The following is a 20,071-nucleotide window of genomic DNA, read 5'->3' on the forward strand; positions in this document are numbered from 1 at the left end:
TTTTCTATGCAGGCTTAAAGTAAACATTGTATGATAGATTTTTTAAAGGAGTACACGTCAAACAATATTAAAAAATGAACAAAAGTGAATATTCAACATTTAACAACATATATGTGTACTGAGAATGCCAGATAATGATTTAAAAACTCTAAATACATAGTAGATCCAATAAATAAAAATAATTAGCTTCTTACTGTGTCTGACAGTGTTGAAAAAAACATAGTAATAATAGGAAAAATGCCTATTTTATTAAAAAGATACACTGGTACATTGCTGAACAGCCAAGACCTTAGTCTATAATGATATACCTTAAGATTTCGAATTAACTTTTAATTTTCAAAATTAAAACCTGTTTTATCCAGATTCTCCAGAATCAGTGTGTGTTAATGTATGTGCATTGCTCCTGGTCATATTCTGTCTAATGTTAGTGATCACTTCCTGATCTTGGGGGGTTTGGTTGAACTTGATGAGCACAGATTAGTGATTGGCTCAGTCCAGGAGCTCAGTCTGGAGTCTATATAAGCGCCAATACACACTCACTCTCTCCTTTAAGCCAAAGAGTGAAAATGAGTTACAGCTCAGACCCGCACTTCTCATCTTCCTCCTACAGGAAAGTGTTCGGGGCCAGTCCTCGTTTCAACGCGTCGGGCTCCTCATCTCGAATGAAGCCGAGGACCTCCAGCTCACTACCCGTGTCCCGGAGCCTGTCTGTGGGCTCGTACGCCAGGTCTGTGCGCTCTGCGGTGACCATGGCGCCCGGGGACAGCGTGGACGTCTCTCAGGCGTCTGTGCTCAACAGCGAGATGAAGATCATCCGGACGAACGAGAAGGAGCAGCTGCAGGGTCTTAATGACCGCTTCGTCTCCTTCATCGAGAAGGTGCGCACCCTGGAGCAGCAAAACAAAGCGCTGGAGACGGAGCTGACGACTATGCGCCAGAGACACAGCGAGCCGCGGAGACTCGCCGAGCTCTACCAGCGACAGATCAGCGAGCTGCGCGCACAGCTGGCCGCGGCGAGCGGAGACCGAGACCGGACCCTTATCGAGAGAGACACCGCCGAGGACGAGCTCCGCAAACTGCAGTCCAAGTTTGAAGAAGAGTCTCGGGCACGGGACGAGGCCGAGCAGGCGCTGCGCTGCTTCAGGAAGGACGTGGACGACGCCACGGTGGCGCGCCTCCAGCTCGAGCGCCGTGTCGAGGCTCTGCTGGACGAGATGGACTTCATGAGGAAAGTGCACGACGAGGAGGTGGCCGAGCTCACCGCTATGATGCACGCGGCGCAGGTCTCCGTGGACGTCGTGGACACGAGCAAACCGGACCTCACCTCCGCGCTCAAAGAGATCCGCTGCCAGTTCGAGTCCCTGGCCTCCAAAAACATGCAGTCCACCGAGGAGTGGTACAAGGCCAAGTTCTACAGCTTGAACGAGCAGACCACCAGGAACAACGAGGCCCTGCGAGCCGCCAAAGAAGAGCTGAATGAGCACAGGAGGCAGGTCCAGTCCAAAAGCATGGAGATAGAAGCGCTCCGAGGCACCAGCGAATCGTTGGAGAGGCAGATGAGGGAGATGGAGGACGAGCACAGCGCTGAAGTGGCAGGTTATCAGGTGGCTATATTATACCTTCATACTGAAGACCTCAGGACTCCTTTAGGGGCCCACATCCCAGTTCCTCGTTTTCAAAACTTGGTTAATCAACATTTTTTATTCCCCGAAATGTACAGTTTATTAATTTGTACATTTAATTAATTTAGTCTACATGCTGGAACATTTCTGTAAAAATCTGATTGCATTCAGCCCGGGGTGCAGGGACCAACAGGTGTGTCAGGTATTGTTGTTGGATGTTAGACTGGATCACAAACTTTACTTCAGTTCATCCCAAATATACTGGCTGTAGAAATACCACTGCTCTTAAGGCCAGTGCTGGTGAGCTTTAACCCTGGAGCCCACACTTAGTACTGGACCCCAAGCTCATGAGCAGCTGCTACATTTCATGAATTTCTAGCAGAACATCTGTAGCTTGAAGAGTTTGAATTCAGTGATGAGTGGTGTCCACAAATTTTGGACATTTACATTTACAGACATTACTGACTAATATGCCTCTGTATTCATATTTAACATTGATTGCATTTTAAAATGAAAATTATAGGAAACTGAGGGATTTTTTTTCATCACCTGATACCTGAAACAGAATGGTGGAACCTCCCTTTAATGTGCGAGCATACAGTCTGCTCAGGCGTCATTAATTCTAGGACAGTGCACAGGAGTCTCCTATTCTCTAACTCACACATATTGATCTAGGCATATTGCATATAAATGCTGTCAAATCACAAACATGTATCTCCATTTTTGTGGATTTCTAGTTTATTACATTTGAACACTGAAGCAGTCCTTCACACTGTGTGAAAATCTCATGATGAACAGATCAATAGAAATGCTCCAATATTACATGAAATAATTTTTTTTACGTTCACTTCTGTTAATAGTTAATACTTCTAAAGTAACTATAAAGTTCATATATTTAAAATAGTCCATAAAGCTGACCCGCTAATGGGTAAGCCTTGTCCGTGGTGCTGAACTTGGCTTCACTTTAGGTGGATGGAGCTAATTCCATCTCCAAGCTTCTAAAGAGGATTCCACAGAAGAGGTTTGCAAGGTCACGATGCGTGTCCTTAAACACTATTGGTTTCTTCATGTTTAATGTACTAGAGTTTTGGGAATGTTTTGCGTGTTTTGTCTCTGTAAGACTTTAGTATGGTCAGTTAAGTTGTTTCATTTGAAGTTGTCAGCAGATACCACACATTCTGAAGTTGACAATGTGGAAGGACACCTGAAAGGTAATCAGATTAGTACAGAAATATCACGGCCTGCATAATTAAACAGCCATAGAAAGTGCAGGATATGAGTTCACATAGGTTTTTATACTTGCTAAAACTCTGATTTAACCATTTCAGCGAGTATATACATTAAATATATGTGAATTAATTTCTCTAAAATGTTCATTATGCATTAAACATGATTGATTTACTTGTCTCATGATTGGCAAAATTGTCTTATTAACCAGGAAACAATCAGTCATCTGGAACTGGAACTGAGAAACACCAAGAGTGAGATGGCTCATCACCTCAGAGATTACCAGGACTTACTAAACGTCAAGATGGCTCTGGATATTGAAATTGCAGCATACAGGTAAAACAAATGTTAAGAAAAACAAATTTTTATAGGAAATGTAACTCAAATGAGATGAAGATCCATGTTGTTTTGTAACCCCTGAATAAACCACTTTATAGCATCAATGAACAAGGTCTTGTAAAGGAGTAATCAGTCAAGGTTTCCAATCACAAGTTTCCATGTGGGACATATATTTTATCTGCGCATAATATCCAAGGAATTGTATTATGCTCTGCATTCATGCTCCAATTTAAATTCTGTTTTGTTCCCAAGAAAACTGCTGGAAGGGGAGGAGACACATTTTGGTGCAGGCACAGGTTACTCCAGCATCAACCATGACATACCCAGCATGCACTACAGCTGCCAGAGCCATTCTTTCACAAGTTCAACCCGCAATCCTAAGAAAGAGAAGGATGACGAACAGGGAAAACCAAAGTCAGGTGCTCAGCATGAAGAAATGACTGAGGAAAACTCAAAGAAAAAAGAGATGGATGAGGATGTGGATGTCAATTCAAATTAGCATACGTCCGGTTTATATAACAATATAGTTTTCATTGTCTACACTTTTGAAAGAAACCACTGTGTTGATTTAATTTACTCGAGCTGCTACCAGAAAACGAGAAAATGCTAAAAATATGTTTTTAGATATAAAATCTTTTTCAGATGCTGTTTGGGATTTTTGAGAATATTCTGTATGAGAATATACTGTAAAATATTGTCTATTAGATCACTATGTTGTGTTGTAGATGAACTGTCTACAGCTAACAATACAATTTTTACAAGTATTACTTTTGTAAGTAAATCAATTATTTCATGTTAGATTTACAAATGGACCAAATATATCTCATGCTGCATCACTTAAGTGAATGCCTTAAAATGAGCAAACTGTCATTATTGTCTGATGTTTTTCCTCAGTCATCTATGAAGCCATAGTCCTAACTGGATTGTATCAAGTAACAATAAAGACATTCTTTTACCCTGGGAGTTCATTTGGTTTCTTTAAATCTTTACATTTTACATCACAGTGATTAATTGACTTTCACCGATCATGTTTTTATTGCACCAGCACAAATAAAGAATATGCTGATCTGTTCCAATCAACTAAAGTGCCATTACTTACTGCAGTTTTATAATGAGACCTTGTGATAATGTTTATCTAACTGAGCTTGGCAAGACATAAGATATACACAGCATTTACCCAGCATTACTAAGTGCTAAACAAATTAGCTCAAATCAGAACCGGATACCTAGGCTTTATCTGTTCATGAACTAAAAAAAAAAAAATAAATAAAAAATAAGCCTCTTCCTGTCCTTTCTTCCTAAAAGAAAAGATCCATAAACAACCAATTCCAGCTATAACATGTTATCCAGTCCTACCACAATATGTAAATCCTGTTTGAAATACAAGTACTGGGAGACTGGTTTGATTTTCATTTATACTGTATGCATTTCACAAGTTTACGGCCACGGAATTGGTTGGTATTATTATTATTATCCCACATATCCGTGTAATAATATGCTTGCCTAAGACCTTTAGTATCTTTTTACACCTCAGCCCACATACATTTTCAAACAGCAAGGTCACCCATCTTATTAGCTTTGAAGACACAGGTTCTGTTTAGGTTTATGTGACATTAACATTTCTTTACAAGCTAAACGTTAAAAAACATTACACAATCCTACATTTAAAATGCAATAGGATATAAACTCTATATATTATTCCCTTAACATATTGATATGTTAAAACATTTTATCATAGGAAACAAAAGGTAATTTGCCCAGGGATTTGCCCACTTAAAGGGGACTCTCTTTTATTTGTTTATGTTCAGAAGTCTAAAACAATGCCATTGAAAGAAGAGAGAGAGAGAGAGAGAGAGAGAAATCACAACATACTGGACAGAGACACTTTTTTATATCTATTTAAAGACACTGGGGCTTCACTGGCACATTAGAAGATGCTTCCTCAGCATTTGCTGCTGTACAGTCTATCTGCGTGCTCAAAAACTGATCTAATGTGTATTTGGAAGTATTTGGAGTATTTTTAGACAATGGAAAATAATGGCTTATATTTGATGTTTTGGATCACTTAAGGTGGAAATGTCTCCAAACCCGGGAGACGGCTAACTGATTTACGGAAAGTGGTAAAAAAACTAAATGAGTTACAAATGAGTTTCTGTGGTAATTCAGACAGTAAATTAAACATACAAATTAAACTTCAGCCACGTACAAACAACAGTAGGTTTTTCTGCTCAAACAAAACATTCCACCTTAAAAGATGCTTAAAATCTGGTTGTAAACATCTATAACGAATCAGCATCAGACACTTGTTTCATATCAGTCGGTCAAAAAAACACATCAGATTATATGATCTCTCTTTTAATTTAAATCCAATGCTTTCACAGCAAAAATACAACCATACAAATTGAAATTTGATTCAAAATCAGTAACAAAACACGCCTTTAATGGCTGGTAAACAGGTGCATTAAATGCATTTCATTGCATCCATTTTTGCCTTACTAAAATAACCTTGTTTTAACACTCCATATCACACAAAGCACAAAGTGTCTATAACACCTACACCTGTATGAAGATCCTATAGAAAAGTAGAACAAGAGAAGAGTTGCAGCAAGTTCTCCATGTTTTCACAGAATGTGCCATTTGAAACAACACTGGTTTCAAGGAAGGAACATTTTTAACATTAAGCAGTTTGGAAAACAAACAACTTTTGATTCTGAAAACCTCAGGAATAGCCCTTACTCTATTCATTGTAGACAACAGACTGGAGAAATCTGCATCTTCTTTTCACTGAGCTGGCAGCACGAGCCCAAAGTGTAAAACCAGCATTCCATCCTAAGATTGGGGAAAATGGAACATGAGGACATTATTGTGTTCTTAAGTAGATATTCTGAATTCAGGTCTTGATTTTATGTGTCTAGAATTTAGCATATATATTTTAATAAATACAAGCCAAGTTGATTCTGGATAATAACATAACTATGAATGTACATACAAATTAATTGTTCCAATTTAAAATTTAACAATATTTAACAGATACTTACTTGCAGGGCATTTTCTCCCATTGTGTTTTGAACTTCTCTCAAAGACAGACACTGCTCTAGGAGGTGCTCCCCACAAGCAACATCAACCTACAAGAGAAAGAGGAATTAAATGTACAATACCTAAAATGATCTTCATACATTCATTTTCCTTTTTCAGCTCCAATAATACATTATTTTAAATAAAATAAAATATATGAATAAAAGTAATATAATTAAAACAAGGAAAGGACAATTACCTTGATCAACTTAAAAAAAGGATCTATACCAAAGTACATATAATCATATTCCATTCCAATATAATCCAATCTATGTGTGTAGTCAAAAAATGTCTTACTTGCAATTATCTAAAAAAATCTGTATTGATTTTTTTCATTTCAATAAATCTGTATTGAGATTTAATTCATTTTTAACTGTTCAAATGTCTTAATATTGTCTTCCAATATCTGATATAAATGAGTTAAACCATAATATGGCTATTTTTTAAAAGCTGTATCTAAGTTGTTTGGCATGAAAGTCTTCATATGTCCATTGTGCCATTTTTTAAATAGAGACATCTAGAAATGGTAACGTGTAATGGCTCTGATCTTTTTTGAGCCAACGTGTACTTGTGTTATTCTGGATCCACATTAGTAATGGCCTCATCTGTGCCGCCCAAGCGTATTACCTTAGGTCAGGATGTTTAAGCCCTCAGTCTTACTTAGATAACTGTAACGTTTTAAGTCTAATTCTTGGATAATTTCTTTTTTACATATGAACTGAGTAATCATCTTATCCAAATTATCAAAACAGGCCCTCAGAACTTCAATAGGTAACATCTGAAATAGATAAAACAGTCTGGGAATGATAATCATAAGTATACTTTCAAAGCAGCCTGTGTGAATCTGTTTTTTAAACATTTTAATTGTTATTTAACTGACTTCAAGCCTTAGAGACCAAAGCTTCCAAAAAAACAAAATCTCAGATTTGCAATATGCCAAGTATACAGGGTATGTGTAGGCACTGGGAAATTAAATTTAAGACAGTTTTAATAACGTTTGCAATAGCAAAAATGGCAAAAGGTACACAACACCAATGCTGTGTTCACTGACTTTACTGAATGATTTTTAACTTTCTTTCCCAGCCCCCCAACGTCACAGAAGCTAATCTTTTTCCTCTCTCCCTCTCCTGTCCTTTAGGCTGTGCCCTAAAGCATTTTGTTGGCCGGTCTCCAGCACTCCATCCAGCGCAAGATTAGTCTTAGCCACAGAAGACAGTGAGAGACAGCCAAGAAATTACCTTAAGCCACTAATCCAGGTATGGTCATTTAGACACATGCAATTTGCTTCCACAAACAACTAATTTACATTGCTTCAAATTCACAATGCACACAGTAGAATGCAATGCACAGTAAGAAGCTGTTATTATCATGTTGACTGCAATGCTGTATATTTTAGTAATGTTCATGGAATATGCCAAGATGATACTGAAGCAAATCTGAAAATGCAATCAATCTTTAATTTTTCCTGATTGTTTAATATTACTATATTTTTATATACTATAAATATACACTACACATTTGACTTCCTGTCATTTTCTTCTTATAACTACAGCTAAAAGCTTAATGAATATTTATAATGAAGTGAGAGAAGCTTAATCAAATGTCAATACGATTCTCTTGGTTGAGTTGTTGTAGAAGGATGAACTGAATTTACAAAGGCTCTTTTTAAATACAGTTTTAAAAATGTCTCTTCACACTGACATGGTTTGCAGGGAAAGCAGGAAATGGATGTTGTAATCAGTGTCTCCTTCTTTGCTAGTATCTTTACCCCCTTCTTCCTCTTCAAGATGGATTAGTCCTATTCTGCCACTGCTTGGTTAAATACTGAGTACATTACAAGAGAAACTGGAACAAGTACCTCGAAACAATGCAGCTACTCAATGACAGGTTTGACCTCAATAGATAGCTATCAAAACTGCTACAATAGTTTTATCTTCAGATCTGTTTAATGATTAAATGTGAGGCACTATCAGCTATTACTAGATGCAAATGCTACAACACGAAGTACGAATGCATTACACACACTTCCATTCCTGGGATGGATCATTTTGATCATAGACCACAGGTCAAACAGCAGACACTGATTACCTATGACAGCATGATCCATATTCTCCAATTAGTTCAAATTCAAATAATCATAAATGCATGTAGATATCACACAGAATATTGTTTCATAAATCTCATTTTCACAAAAACGTAAAAGACTCTGACTGTAGCATTAACTCATACAGAAGTATTCACCCAGATACTTAAACCTACAACTTTATTATTGTTTAGCATCAAGCTAAACGAATTGTACCTGCAAATGTGGACTCAACTCCATTTTCCGTCTGATAAAGAGTTCCACATGACGAATAGTAGCTTCACCAGATACACGCACATACTTCCTCTCCAGAGGCTGCAGAAGAAAAAAACATCAGATCAACATACTCTAACAGATAAACATTTTGCATTCTGATATTAAATAAAATAAAAGTAAAAATACCTTATAATGTTTAATACCCTCTTCTGCTCTGTGAGTTAAAAGTAAAAAACACGTTTAAAAAAAAACTGTTCAAGAAAATATAATAATGAAATTCATGCTCAATTTATGCAGAAACCAACTAATGAACAGGTTTAAAGTTGATTCTGATGTTTCACCACCACCTAGTGGTGAGAGACATCAAAGCAGGCTCAGAGAACAAAGCAGAATGCAAGAACATTTACCCAACAAATTCCAGCATCAGAGAAACATCTAGCTCTGGAGGAATGCTAAAAACTGAGTGCGCTGTCAGGTCTTTGGGCTTCTGTTTCAACAACTTTCCTGGAGGTAAGGCTTGGCCTGCCACTGAAGAGGAAGGGAACATAAGAGGTCTTGTCATAAAACAGAGCGAGCAGTTGTGAAAAATGGTGAGGCTCAAAGTGAGAATCAAGGTGCTGGGTTTATACCCAAGAACAAAAGACTCTCGTAGAATCTGCTAAGAACGTGAGCTTTGCAGTAAATTAAGTACAATGCTGGTGTAAAGTAGTTCATTACATATAAACACACCTGGTTTTGGAATTACAAGTCCTCTCTCCTTGTAAAACATAAACATTCGTGTCCTCTCCGCTGGGGGAAAGGGAAAATAATATTTTAATTATTATTAGTGATTGTGTAAGTGAAATAAGTTTAATAAAATTAATGTAATGGAAAACTTGAATATCTCTTGCCATTGTTACCCTAAACATATATGCTTTTAATCTGGATTTTAAAAATACCCATTGTGTTGCATATTTATTATTCTCTGCATTCCTATTCCACAGTAAATTGATCTTCCACAATTGGACTTCTAAGTGATCCTAAAATAAGCACAATGCTGAGTACATAAAAGAGAACAACAAAAAAACAACAACATACCTTCCTCCAAAGTTGGAACCATCTTATAAACAATGTCTTGCAACTGTCTGTCAGGTCTATAGCCAAGAAAGACTGAGTCATATTTTGTCATATAAGAGTCATATATAGAGAAACATATGTACATAATAACTGCAGAAGGATCCATGGGGAATAAGCAGCAAAACATAGCTGGCCAATATTGTTCCAAAATAACCGCAGACCCAAAGGACATTCAGTGCCATAACAACCTCTCAGAGGCTCTTCATGGACTGTTTTCAAGCAGAAAATAATGATATGACATTCTACCTGCACTTTCTTTCTGATCCAGATTTGTGAAGGTATTAAACTAATTAAAAACCACAAGAATACCGTAAGCTTATACCTTATATTGTACAGTGGTTGAGTTTGATGAACGACTATGTCACAGTTGGGGCATTTATTACTGTAGAAAAAGTGTTTCACGATGCAGCTTTTACAGACTGAAAAAGATGAAGAATATTTTAAAAGAATTAGCTCAGACAAGTGGGTATATAAATGCAATGTGCAGTTATATCAAAGGCTTCAGGGTATATTCCCTAAAATTGGATTTCTATGTGTAAATGTACCCCTACTCCCTATTTAATGCACTGTATAGATCCTGAATCTATGGCCTCTTATATCAGAATAATGCTCTAAATGTTAGATGTTATGCAACTTATGGCAGATTGGGTATTTAATCCACTGATTCGTGACATACACAGTGTACTTCTTAAGGAGTAGGATGCAATTTAGGATTCAGCTTCAGTTTAAAGGCCACGTCCACAATGATGATGATGAAGATGAGGAAATGGACTCACATGTATGTAGACACTCAGTGATGGTAGTGGCATCGATAAAGAAGCCATTGCAGAGAGCACAGCGTATATAAGGATAAAACTCCTTAAGAGGTATTGAAGGCTTCATGACAAGACAAAAAAAAACAGGTTCAAACAATGTTTACATTATGGTGAAGTGATTTACACAATATATATATATATTAAACAAACACTGCCCCATTTAAGTAAAGGAAAAGTGATCATATGTAGTACTTTATAGGGTTTTGTAGGTAAACAGCTTGGAGCCGTGTTGGTTAACCTGAGTGAAAAAGCTAAAACTAGATAAGAGGTGAATGTAAACTGCACTACTCGGTTGGTACGAAGCTGAAACTGTCTTCTTACACACAGCTTTTAAGTTGGAAATAATTAATTTAAGGATTGTTAAGCCTTCATTAGTTTCATGATTAGCTGATATAAACTAGTAAATCTCTACCTCCTCGTCGATATCAAGCTTATTTGGAAGTTTCCCACTGTTATAAACACCAGTGAATGAGCCCAGGATATCGCCACAACTTTCCTCTTCGCCCATCTCCACTGTCGCGTACTCCGTCTTTTCGCTTGGGTTCAAACTGATCAATACAACCTTCTGTGAGTTTGTTCGACTAATGACTAACACGTATGAACAAAATAACCGGACTTTGAGCAATGTTTTTTCACGCGCTCCGATCCCAAGCCCCCACGTAATAAAGCGAGTCAGTGCCCAGTGCCTGAAAGGGCGCGCAACAGAAAAACACTGTGGCTGAATCGATTCACAAGAACAATCCACTCCTTAGTTCTTAACATTTAGAAATTAAGAATCGACTCTAAACTTTGACTCAATAACACAAGAGTTGTCTGCGCCTCGATACACTGACAGGGGCCAGCAAATATATTTTCATATAAGTTATTTTCTTATATTTTAATATAGGTTCTTTCACCATATTTAAGAAAAGCGTTAATTTCACAGTGGGGGAATTCACAGTGTTACAGCAGCAAAGGAACAATAAAATACATAGTAATAAAAAGAGGTAACAAATTAAATCTTAGTAAGTACTAAAATATACATATATATACTATATATGTACATTATATATGTACATATAAATGTACATATATAATGGACTATAAAATATAATAATAATAAAAAAACTAAATCTCTGAAGAATATTTACAACTAATTAACATGACAACTTTACATGGAAATATTGCACATTGGTGTATGTTATTGCACATTATATTACAGATTGAATATCACGGTATTGTATTAATTATTGCACATTCAAACACGTTCATATGATCCAAATACTTAGTGTTAATAAAGTGTCAGTGTAGACGTGAGTGGTTTAGTGGTGATGGGTGTAAAGTAAAGTTGGTTGTAAAGTTCGTCCTAAGCCAAATCAGATTTAATTTAACATTCTTTTAAATCTTTATTTTCGCCAGATTTGCTTTTCTATGTTTTGGAATCGAGATTTTTTGTGGAATCGACTCCATCAATTCTTATATCCGAATAGAGTCGACTCCAATACTTCTGGAATTGATTGGCTCAACATAATAAAAGCCAGTTTAGTACTTATTCTTAAAAAACAAAAATAAAAATAACGTGTGAATTATAATAGTTTACATCAAATTTAAATACAATTTTAATAAAACAATTCTTAGATATTTTATCTATATGGTATTGCATATGAGAAACAGATTAAATAGACTTTATTTTGAAATTGTATTCCGTTTAGCACCAGAAGTTTGGCGATTACAGGGAAGATGGCGGCGCCTATGAGGAACGTGGATGAGATCCGTGACAGAGTGATTCTGGGAGAATTCGGAGTCAGAAATGTGTGTTCTCCGGTTTAAATTTCAATTCTGCTTTAAGTGTAATGCTTTATGCCGATGGAGGACGTGTGAAATATATTGTGTTTACAGCTGTTTATACTCACAGACAGGGCACAGGAGCTGCTGTTTATCACTGTTTATTCTATATTGCCAATTGTCATTTTTAGTTTATTTCACCTGTGTCAGTTTATTTAATAAATACGTTAAATTTCATTGCTGTACAGGTCCATTCTACAGATTTCCCGAGGAATTATCCTGGTTACAATGACACATGGGATCTTAGGAAATTCAAAAAGGTAACGTTAAGTTTTTCATTTAGTAAAATCCTGAGCATTACCATTCTGTATGTAGCCTGGCGTTAGTTTGATTTTACCGAGCTGATATTGTTTGTTTACACAGAATTTTCGGATCGACGTTGTTCACATGGATGAAGACACACTGCAGTTTGATATGGTGGGAGTAGATGCTGCCATTGCAAATGCGTTTCGTCGGATCTTGCTCGCAGAGGTATTGCATTGCTCGATTACGAATAAGTCAGCATTTGATGAACACATTGCGTAAGAGTAAAATGAGACACCAAGAATATCTCACTATAATCTCCTCTTTATAATTGTTTACAATTTGAGGTCCCAACCATGGCAATTGAGAAGGTTTTCATTTATAACAACACATCGATCATTCAGGATGAGATCTTGGCCCATCGACTTGGTTTGATTCCTATCAAAGCTGATCCTCGTCTTTTTGAGTACAGAAATACTGGTGAGGTCCTTTTAGGTGCTTTTTACTGACTGAGATTCACCGACATGGTGTTTCTTCTAATTATGTCACTTTTATGTGTGTTAGGTTTTCTCAAAGGAGAGTTGTTTTGTGTTGTTCTTTCCTTCAGGGGATGAGGAAGGCACTGAAATTGATACGATTCAACTTCAACTGAAGATCAAATGCACACGAAATCCCAGAGCTTCAAAAGATTCATCAGATCCCAAAGAACTCTACCTTAATCACATGGGTAAGAAAATCATGTAGATGAGCAAATAATACAGGTTATTTAAAGTACACTGATCTCCTGTAGAAGGACATTTTAAAGTATTGTATTAAAAGGCAATGTGTGTAGTTGGTTAAAGTTTAAAAACTGGCTTCAAACTTGTAATATTGAGGAATACTTAGGGAGTATTAAGTCCAGTTTAATTCACTCAAGACAAGACTGTCCACATTGTGTCATGTCCAGTAAAACACTACAGTACAAAAGTCTGAGTCTGAATGTGTTCTGTTATAAATTACAAGCGCAAATATGTATAACTTATCCGAGAAATTTCAGGTTCTAACATCTGTCTATCAGTATTTGCAATTTGTGAAACCAAAATTTTCTTTTCTCAAGCTCCTCATCAATGGAATGATGCTAGGTGGCCGAGAAAGCATCATTTCTCAGGACAACATTATATCGGAGCAAAAATTAAAAGAACTGTCCATAAAATTCCAAAGACAGTTATAAATGTATACTGGAAACAGTTTGGATATTGTCTGTATGGAGTTCAGTGTGTTTTCAGTGTGCCCACTACCCAGCTGCTGGACTTATGCTTGTGCACTTCTGGTGCAGGTCCTAAGTCTAGGTTTAGTGGGAGTGTTGCATCAGGAAAGTCATCCGATGTAAAATCCTGTGCAAAGACTTCTATGCCAATCATTGGCCAGTTGTGGCTGTGGCGACCCCTTGTGGGATCAGCCAAAAATGAAACAAACTACTAACAATCTAATTGGTTTTTATTATTTTTGTCCCAGAAAACATATTTTCTATAGGTTTTTTATAAAATATTTTAATGTTCATTCCTCTTACCCCTGTACATCAGCCCATTTCTAATGAGCTTGATTGGCAGAAGTACAATTACACATACACCCTCACAAACACTCCTACACACACACACACACACGGTCTTAAATTCCATGAGCTCCTGCTTCTTTGGAAAACACAAAAGCCCACTCATTCACCAAGATGTATGTGTTTGTCCCACCCAGGTAAAAAAAAAGCACTTTAATTAAGTTTGCAGGTTTTTGTCAGGCACATCACTGGCATTAACCGATGACTCAGTGCTGTTGCTGTCTTGTCCATGGCCGTGTCGTATCTGTTTTACTCTCTTTCTTTTCCCTAGTGTAAGCTGTGAATGTAACAAAATTCCAGCCCTTCCTCCATTTTGCATGAATTCAATGCCGATTCAATTCAAATGAAGATAAAACCAATTTTATGTTGTTATTAATATTATTTTCTGATGTTATGCACAGAAGATCATGACTCACCCTAAAATTCTTGTATTGTTCTCAAAGTATTGTTCTTAAGCAGTCTTTTTGAATTTTGTAGTAGCAAAGAGCTGTTCTTTCTCTAAATACCTTCATTCAAGAAACAATCTTTTTACTTTATAAAGGATTTAATATCAGACTAGTTAAAACACACTACAGATATAAACACTTATTTGAATAAGTACTATTTAGTCTTTTCTTTGAGTCCACATTTAAAAAGCTGTAATCCTTTCCCTTATGTTGTGTTCTTCAGTTTATTCAAAGGACATAACGTGGGTGCCTATTGGAAACCAGGCTGATGTGTTTGCTGATGCTAAGATTGGTCCCGTACATGAGGACATCCTCCTGGCACAGCTGCGGCCGGGGCAAGAGCTTGACATAATTATGCACTGCGTTAAAGGAATAGGTAAAGAAACATAAGTTGTTTAAATGAAAGATAATATATGATATAGCCATAATTATTATAACCACACTATATTATTCTTATGAAAAAGACTATTAGAAATAGATGCATGTCTTATAGCAGATAATTTCAAAATGAAACTGTATTATATGCAGTTTTGTAGAAACTGTTTCACTGTTACAACTGTAACGTTTAGTAAATACAGCTCCTTATTCTCTTTGACCTTTGAAATCTTTGGTAAGAGTCGTGTAGTTATTTCACTGTTTGTTTTTCTTGAATGTAAGAGTGAAAGTATCAAAAATTTACACAGCTGTGAATTTTCTTTTTTTCTTCTCCCTGTGCAGGCAAAGACCATGCCAAGTTTTCACCAGTGGCCACTGCTAGCTACAGGCTTCTCCCTGAGATCACGTTACTGCAGATTATTGAAGGAGAAACAGCAGAGCGACTGAAGAGTTGTTTCTCACCTGGAGTTATTGAAATAGTGAATATTGATGGTAGGGCACACCATCCATTTAGCCAAACATATTTACATACAGCAGCCCCTATGTGGGGGACATGCTGTTATGATTGTTCCAGAACAATAAAGCAATTTGACTCATTTTACGTGATTTGTATTAAACAGACAATATGATAAAGTGGTCATATCCATAGATTTTTTTTAATGTTTTATGGCAACAATTACTGATTTGCAGTTGTTGTTGTTGTAGTAGTACTACATGTTTTAAGTGACATCTTGTACATCTGGTCCATCTTAGGAAGACAGGTGGCTAAAGTAGTCAACAGTCGTCTAGACACATGCAGCAGAGAAGTGCTCAGGCATGATGACTTGAAGAATCTGGTAAAACTAGGAAGAGTGCGGGACCACTTTATATGTGAGTTTTAATGGACTATTGTTAAATATTTCCTGATCACACTATTCTGATTATACTTCCAAATCATGTTCATTTTCATTTGTTTCTCTTTCTCTTCCAGTCTCAGTGGAATCTACTGGAATCTTACCACCAGATGTTTTGGTCAGTGAAGCAATTAATGTACTCATTGCCAAATGCCAGAAGTTCATCACAGAGCTTGATTCTACAGATATGGAATAGACGAAAAAAAGCAACAGCCACCATTAACAGGAGTTTAGAGCTTGAGGCTTGAGACTTGACTGGGTAGTTGAACTGGCTGGGTATTGTTCAGTTTTCTGTTTATAAAAGCATGCATAGACAATGACATCTGTATTCTCTTGTTCATCCTGATGTGGTGTTTGACATGATGCCTTATATAATCTCTCTTTTTGTATTAACTTCCTGTATCACTCCTGTAAATGTAATTAAATAATTTTTGGAATGACATGAAGTGAGATCCTGCTGTTGTCTTATTTCATATGTTAATGCACTATTTAATAATGACAGCTAGTTCAACATGTTTCATGGAACAGGGAGCATTTCTGCTGAGCAATAGCAAAGCATTACATTTGTGGTAAGAGAGAAGGTACTTTGTACCTGCAACTGACTAATCCATAGTGCACCCCGATTACACAAATGTTAAGCTCAGGGGGAAGAAAACAGTGATATTTGGAGACTTCTGTGAAAAGACAAACATTATATGATGCTCTGTCTGATGGTAAAGCATCAGTTTTACAGTTAAATATCATTGGCTTCCTGTTAATTCACTTTTAGCTCAGTCATGCCTTTCATTGTAATCCATCCCCATAGGCCACATTTAAGAATAAACAGTGTTTAACTTTATCAGACTAAACTAGGCCTCATTTCTAGTGAGTGATACACTGAACTGTTCTCAGATTAATTGGATCTTGATGTTTTGTGACATTGTTTACACAGTTTTAAGACTTTAATTAATGCTTTATCTTGTAATTGCACCAGATGGACTAAATAATGTAGTGCTGGTGTGAAAATGTGCTTACCTCGGGTAACAGTGTTTGGCAGGGTGTTGAATACCCTCTGCGCAGGGCCGTACAGAGTTCATTATCGCTATTTGCCCTTCATGTTTAATATGGTGTTATTGTATAAATTTAAATTCACACCATGTGGCTCTCCCCAAATTTATTCTGAAATCAAGGGCATGAACAGAGATTTTGCCCAACCTTGCCGCAGAAGAAGCCTCCGCTGTCTGAACAAGCTTTAGACAACATGTCGGAACATGTTCTGTGAAGTTTTGATGGCATTCAACCACGACAGCACTTGTGAGGTCAGGTACAGTTTGGATGGAGCATCACTCAGGAGAAGTTTCACTTCTCCACAGCCCAATACTTCAGCTGAAAATTTACACTGGACATGGTGACTTTGGGCATGTGTGCAGCTGCTCCAGAGCATCTGTGCGCTTTTATACGAAGAATAAAATATGTGTGTGTGATCCTGTGTTCATGGTAAGCACAACGCATCCTAAATAATTTACCCATAAGTCTACAAAGAAGATACATATACTATATGTGGACTACACAACATAGATGCTGAGTATATTATAATCCAAATAATAATGCAAATATATGCTGGTGCATGTGTTCTGATATGTAGATAGCTTTGAATCTAATTACTTTTATCTAATTCCTGATCCTTCAACAATACTTTTTAACAGCAAAGAAATACAGTCCATGTAGATATGATTTTGTCTCTTCTACGTGGACTGCATTGCTCTGCTGTTAAAACTAATTATTGTAGGAGGATGAAGTCACTACAGCTGCACTGCATCATTTTGAGCATGTTTCTGCCAAAAAGACACCCACCCATCCTTACACACCAATGCGTGTGCGTGTGTGCTTTCACAGAACATAGTTTAAATTGGGCCAGAACTTCATCTGCATCAGCTGGCTGCTTAAAGAAGTGGCACAATAAAGCGGGTCACTTTCCTTTATACTCTCATCAGTAAAGCAGCATTAAACTATGGTTTTACAAGTTGATTAAACAAAGCATGACCTGAAACGTGGAGAAGATCATCTGAGCATGCTTTCAATATTCTATTTTTGCAGCTTTGGCTCATTTCTTTTGGCAGGAAACAGATACAGCTCCTCCAATACAAAAACAGCAAAATATCTCATATCCTTTTGGCCTGAACAAATGTTTATAGAGATTATATTTGTTCTTTGAGAAGAAGGAGAAAAGTTCAGAACAGGCACATTGATTCTCTCTAAACCTTCTGGGCTGAGTTTAGTGTATGCCTCACATGAAGTGCATTGTTATCCATTGATGTAGAAAGTGCTTTACAGGAAAGTATTGTTCTGTTCTCATTAATCTGTGTAATCCTCCCACTGCGTTTTAAGTGATAAAGGGGTTACAACTACATGCATGACTACAGAACAACAAATGATGCAGAGTAATAACATTGCAGAAAAAAAGACAGATTACTATAGATAATTAACAGACTTCATTTGTATGTGATGTATGAAATTTTTTTATGTTACAGCATCAGAAAAGACACACACACACACACACACACACACACACATACTGCAAGTGTTTACACATACACTGAGATTAAAATGTACACAGTACACAAACTTAAAGCCAGTAAATTGGTTCACACTGTAATCCCATACACATTCATTCCTATGTAACAGACATTCTTAGTTGGCAGGTTTTACTGGATAGTATAGTGGGTAATTTTGCTCCCATCCAGGATTCAGACTGGGATTTGATTTACATTTGACTATTAGTGACAATCGATAAGAGCATTTGCCAAATGCCATTAATGTAAATATTACTTACTAAATCATAGGTTAATAATTGGGTTCAAGATATTATGCTTCAGTCTGGTTTATGAAAAGTCCTTAAATTTAGCAGGTGGCTGTTGTTTGCAGCCTGGGAATAAGTGTCATTGGGCAAGACTCCTAATGCTTCATACATTGTGAGTCACTCTGGATATGTGCATCTGTCAATTAACATAAAGGTAAATGCATTCATTGACTAAAAAAAAAAAGAAATAAAAAAAAAACGCACCAAGAAGGACAGCATGGTGGTGTCACACAGCTCCAGGGTCCTGGGGTTGTGGGTTTGAGCCCTGATCCGGGTGACTGTCTGTGAGGGGTTTTGTGTGTTCTTCCTGTGTTTATGTGGGTTTCCTCTGGGCGCTCGTGTTTCCACCCACGGTCCAAAAACACATTGGATTGGCGACTCAAAAGTCTTCATGGGTGTGTGTGTGTGTTGCCCTGTGAAGTACTGGTGCCCACTCCAGGGTGTGATCCTGCCTTGTGCCCAGTGATTCCAGGTGGACTTCTGACCCACTGCAACCCTGATCTGGATAATTGGTTTTTTCGAATTATACTTTACAGGTGTGAAAGTAAGGGTGATACATGTAAGTGATTAAAGTATGAGAGAGGAAGATTATGTTCACTGTGGCAAACTGTACAACTAAAAGGATGCTCTAGTACACTGTTGGGCCACCTCTACCTTGGATACCAGATGAGATTCGGTTGAACATGGAGGCAGCTGGGCCTGTAGATCCTACACACTTGTAGGTTTCAGTCTGGCAGAGACGTTCCTGGGGAACCCTTGCTGTCTGTGGGCAAGCATTAGACTGCTGAAAAATGAAAGGCTAAAGCAACTTGGCAATTTGATGGCCACGAGAAGCAACATGTGGCCACAGGATGTCCTGCACATATCACTGAGCTTTTGGTGTCTCTCCTATCACCACTAGTGGTGACGGATCCCAAACAGAACCTGGATTTGTTGCTAAATATGATACGATTCCAGTCTGTAGATGTCCAGGTTTCTCGTTCATGACAATACTGCTCGCAACAGCTCCCAACAGCTCCCAACACCCCCTCTCAAAATCTGCCAACTGGGCAAATTTTTTTAGAGTGCATTGTAGAGGCATGTCTAGCAGCCAATAATCTCTCACCAAAAGGTACATTACCCAAAAGTAGCATCTGAGAGCTTTTTTGTAGGAAAGAGTGTTAAGCATTTTTATATGCTGTTATTTTTACCTGTAATCATTTATGTATCTGCCTGTGATTTTTTCATTTAGGTAAATGTATTAGTTACTGAATAATATCCTGAGGGTCCAAAAGGCTATGTTTCTACATGTACTATGAACAGTCTTTTATGATCAATCTGTCCTTGAAGTTGGTCACAGGTGGCCATACTGTGGGGCCCAGGGCTGC

General features: G+C 37.4%; 3 protein-coding genes across 4 annotated transcripts; 2 read left to right on the forward strand and 1 right to left on the reverse strand.

Annotated features, from left to right (window-relative positions):
- The first annotated feature begins 451 nt into the window (after positions 1 to 451).
- inaa (internexin neuronal intermediate filament protein, alpha a) lies at positions 452 to 4,043 on the forward strand. The gene is made up of 3 exons (XM_066679850.1): positions 452 to 1,604; positions 3,061 to 3,185; positions 3,441 to 4,043. Exons 1-3 carry the CDS (start codon positions 567 to 569, stop codon positions 3,685 to 3,687), a joined length of 1,410 nt encoding a protein of 469 aa, XP_066535947.1. The 5' UTR covers positions 452 to 566; the 3' UTR covers positions 3,688 to 4,043.
- A 977-nt stretch (positions 4,044 to 5,020) lies between these two features.
- On the reverse strand, positions 5,021 to 11,210 carry pcgf6 (polycomb group ring finger 6). Of its 2 annotated transcripts, XM_066679653.1 has the most exons (11): positions 10,906 to 11,210; positions 10,455 to 10,554; positions 10,001 to 10,097; positions 9,640 to 9,695; positions 9,292 to 9,351; positions 8,970 to 9,090; positions 8,749 to 8,776; positions 8,563 to 8,661; positions 6,227 to 6,313; positions 5,925 to 6,017; positions 5,021 to 5,760 (listed from the first exon to the last, which is right to left on the reverse strand). In XM_066679653.1, the coding sequence occupies exons 1-10, from the start codon at positions 10,999 to 11,001 to the stop codon at positions 5,970 to 5,972; spliced, it is 792 nt and encodes a 263-aa protein (XP_066535750.1). In that variant the 5' UTR covers positions 11,002 to 11,210; the 3' UTR covers positions 5,021 to 5,760; positions 5,925 to 5,969. The 2 variants fall into 2 exon arrangements, with proteins under 2 accessions (XP_066535750.1, XP_066535749.1); XM_066679652.1 differs by having other exon boundaries at positions 5,023 to 6,017.
- Positions 11,211 to 12,160: 950 nt separating this feature from the next.
- On the forward strand, positions 12,161 to 16,293 carry polr1c (RNA polymerase I and III subunit C). Its single transcript, XM_066679777.1, has 9 exons — positions 12,161 to 12,284; positions 12,506 to 12,577; positions 12,681 to 12,788; positions 12,908 to 13,040; positions 13,168 to 13,287; positions 14,821 to 14,973; positions 15,315 to 15,464; positions 15,726 to 15,842; positions 15,943 to 16,293. Exons 1-9 carry the CDS (start codon positions 12,213 to 12,215, stop codon positions 16,059 to 16,061), a joined length of 1,044 nt encoding a protein of 347 aa, XP_066535874.1. The 5' UTR covers positions 12,161 to 12,212; the 3' UTR covers positions 16,062 to 16,293.
- The last annotated feature ends 3,778 nt before the right edge of the window (positions 16,294 to 20,071 follow it).

The sequence above is a fragment of the Hoplias malabaricus genome, chromosome 8, assembly GCF_029633855.1.
Source record: "Hoplias malabaricus isolate fHopMal1 chromosome 8, fHopMal1.hap1, whole genome shotgun sequence".
Lineage (NCBI taxonomy): Eukaryota > Metazoa > Chordata > Actinopteri > Characiformes > Erythrinidae > Hoplias > Hoplias malabaricus.

Bases quoted from the DNA above. Each gene is read 5' to 3' on its own strand.
- inaa (XM_066679850.1), top strand. From the start codon at position 567: ATGAGTTACAGCTCAGACCCGCACTTCTCATCTTCCTCCTACAGGAAA. The intron at 1,605-3,060 runs GTGGCTATATTA...CTTATTAACCAG, and splicing joins CTGAAGTGGCAGGTTATCAG to GAAACAATCAGTCATCTGGA. The intron at 3,186-3,440 runs GTAAAACAAATG...TTTGTTCCCAAG, and splicing joins ATTGAAATTGCAGCATACAG to AAAACTGCTGGAAGGGGAGG.
- pcgf6 (XM_066679653.1), bottom strand. From the start codon at position 11,001: ATGGGCGAAGAGGAAAGTTGTGGCGATATCCTGGGCTCATTCACTGGT. The intron at 9,091-9,291 runs GTGTGTTTATAT...CTTCCTCTTCAG, and splicing joins ACTTGTAATTCCAAAACCAG to TGGCAGGCCAAGCCTTACCT. The intron at 8,777-8,969 runs GTAAATGTTCTT...TTTAACTCACAG, and splicing joins CTGATGCTGGAATTTGTTGG to AGCAGAAGAGGGTATTAAAC.
- polr1c (XM_066679777.1), top strand. From the start codon at position 12,213: ATGGCGGCGCCTATGAGGAACGTGGATGAGATCCGTGACAGAGTGATT. The intron at 14,974-15,314 runs GTAAAGAAACAT...CTCCCTGTGCAG, and splicing joins GCACTGCGTTAAAGGAATAG to GCAAAGACCATGCCAAGTTT. The intron at 15,843-15,942 runs GTGAGTTTTAAT...TTTCTCTTCCAG, and splicing joins AGTGCGGGACCACTTTATAT to TCTCAGTGGAATCTACTGGA.